General features: G+C 37.4%; 1 protein-coding gene across 1 annotated transcript; it reads right to left on the bottom strand.

Annotated features, from left to right (window-relative positions):
- Nucleotides 1-994: 994 nt before the first annotated feature.
- On the bottom strand, nucleotides 995-1,568 carry LOC120766386. The gene is made up of 2 exons (XM_040091823.1): nucleotides 1,445-1,568; nucleotides 995-1,362 (listed from the first exon to the last, which is right to left on the bottom strand). The coding sequence occupies exons 1-2, from the start codon at nucleotides 1,527-1,529 to the stop codon at nucleotides 1,094-1,096; spliced, it is 354 nt and encodes a 117-aa protein (XP_039947757.1). The 5' UTR covers nucleotides 1,530-1,568; the 3' UTR covers nucleotides 995-1,093.
- Nucleotides 1,569-2,458: the final 890 nt, after the last annotated feature.

Genomic DNA, 2,458 nt, shown 5'->3' with positions numbered 1-2,458 from the left:
AACAAGTTAGAGTCCTTCGAGCTATGGCTTATTAGAAGAGTCCTAAAAATCCAATGGACAGATAGAGTTACCAACAGTGAAGTTTTGAGAAGAGTGAACCGCAATATAGAGTTGTTAAAGACAATAAAACAAAGAAAAGCAGCCTACCTAGGACATATTATGAGGTACTCCAAATATGAGCTCTTACAATTAATTATCCAAGAAAAAATTGAAGAAAAACGGGGCATTGGCCGTAAACAACTTTCGTGGCTTCGAACATTCGACAATGGACAGGAATCCAGAACGTTGGCAACCCTATAGATGTGGCGAGAGATAGAGAGAAATATCCAACAACGAGTCGATTGTATTAAATTTTGAGGCAATGACCTCAACTTTAAGAACGCCACATCGAATTTAAGGTCGTCATAATCGTCCTGTCAGATCAACAATTGAGCGTCTAGTTGAAAAATTTCAATCCACAGGCATAGTACAAAATGTTCCCGTGCCAGTGAGACAAAGAAGTGCCCATCTTCCGTGATGATCAACACCAGCACGTTACTGTGAATGGGGATGGCTACCGCTGAATGATAACCGAATATTTTGGTCCAAATTTGATGATATGAACTTGGACAATATGTGGTTCAAATAGGACGGCAAATGGTGACCGTGTTATCTCACGAAATAGCCCCGTCGTGCAATTTTACGCCGTTAGACTATTTTCTGTGCGGCTACATCAAGTCTATAGTCTATGCAAACAACCCAGGGACGATTGATGAACTTCGTACGAATATCGAGCAACTTTACTTTACTTCTTTAACTGTTTTTAAAAAAATATGAATTATCGGTTGATAATTAGCTAAGATATGGGTTAATAGTACGAAAAAGTATCAAAAATTCCTTTATGAGCATAAATCGAGATTTTGGGTTTGTTTGGCAAATTGCAAAATTGGATTCTCGTTCTACTCGACAACACCTACAAGAAAATAATTTTAATTCCCAGATATGCACACTTAAGTCTTGTTTATAGCGCTGTGTTTGTATATGTTTATTTATTGTCATTTGAGTGACGAACATTTTACGGTTAAGCGCACCTACGTCTATGCAATGGGCTTATTTAGGACGATAAAACACTAATAAATGTGCCGAGCGCATCGTTGAAAGCAGCTTTTTTGAAATCGACATCATTAACTGTGGCTGCAATTTTCAGCGATGTTATTGCGGCATAAATGTGGTGTTTCTGTGCGTCAGGTAAACCGTTTATGTAAAGAGTGCTCTGCAAGTTCATCAGCAAAGCAGTGTTAGCTTTGTCCTGCTCCACTCTCTGAAGTTTTTCAAAATGCTTTTTTTGTTTTGCGTCTTCCTGCGCTTTCCATTTCGGATAATCTGTGGTAAGAAAACGACGTTAATTTCAGATATAAAAATGTATATAATTAATATGTTGATTTAATGAAAGGGTAAAATTTACCTAATACTGTATTATTCCTTGCTTCTGCTGGATAGGAGTATAGGTACAAAGCTACCGAAAGTGCGGCGACGGTTGCCTTATTCATTGCCGTATTCCCTAGTCGGTTCCAGAAACGCAAGCCTCTAAGTGCGAGTCGTTTTCTTTAAGTACTCGCAGGTTCGCACTGAAGTGTTTTACTTGTACGCCATTCTAATGAAATATGTGTGTAACTCTGTATGTTAGCTGAATAATAAATTGATGTGCTGACATAAATGGTTTGTTATCGCTGAACAAACTTAGAACTATTGGAAAATGCAACATTTTTAATTGCTTCCTGTAACCGAACTCAGCAAATGAGTTGTCATGAGAGTATTTCGCTCTGGACTGCAAAAAAAAGTAATTTGTTGAACCTAAGACTTAGTATTAATTTGTGCAAATTTTAATTTCAAAAACATCGAAACTATATTCATGCAAGTTGTGAAAACGTTTCTCGCAAAAAGTTTGCAAAGAAGTTGCGATCACTCCTTCGATTTTAGTTTGCGTTTAATTATCCACGTTGTTGTTGACGCTGGCAATGTGAGTTCATAAGTGGTTTTTGAGTAGGTATCCCGCAGTAAAGCAAGGTCTACATCCAGCTTACATCCATAATTAACTTAGTGCAGTTGAAGTAGTTAAAAAAATTCAGAATCGTACTGATTTTGGAATGATTATTGGTGAGTTTATTTTATTTTTTACATATTTTTTACTTATTTCTAGAATAAATTAAAAAACTGTAAGTCCGAGGCGTAAAAATTCAAATTTGCAATATTTCCATTAAATTAGGTTAGGTTAAACTGGTAGGCAATAGGCCATGCATACACCAGTTTTGGTCCTTTGCGATACCGGATGGAGTTCACTCCCTTGGTACAAGAGAAGTAGTCATCCTTTGGAATACCTGCGTTTGATGCAAATTTTGACAGGCTGTGCGGGCTCACTAGTGATGCTCCATTGTTTTCCTGGTACCCTGCTCTAAACATTTCCTGCAGTCTTCTGTAT

The sequence above is a fragment of the Bactrocera tryoni genome, chromosome 1 (assembly GCF_016617805.1).
Source record: "Bactrocera tryoni isolate S06 chromosome 1, CSIRO_BtryS06_freeze2, whole genome shotgun sequence".
Taxonomy (NCBI): Eukaryota; Metazoa; Arthropoda; class Insecta; order Diptera; family Tephritidae; genus Bactrocera; species Bactrocera tryoni.
Note: the sequence above shows the minus strand (reverse complement) of the source record. Positions and strands in the feature narration are given on the sequence as shown.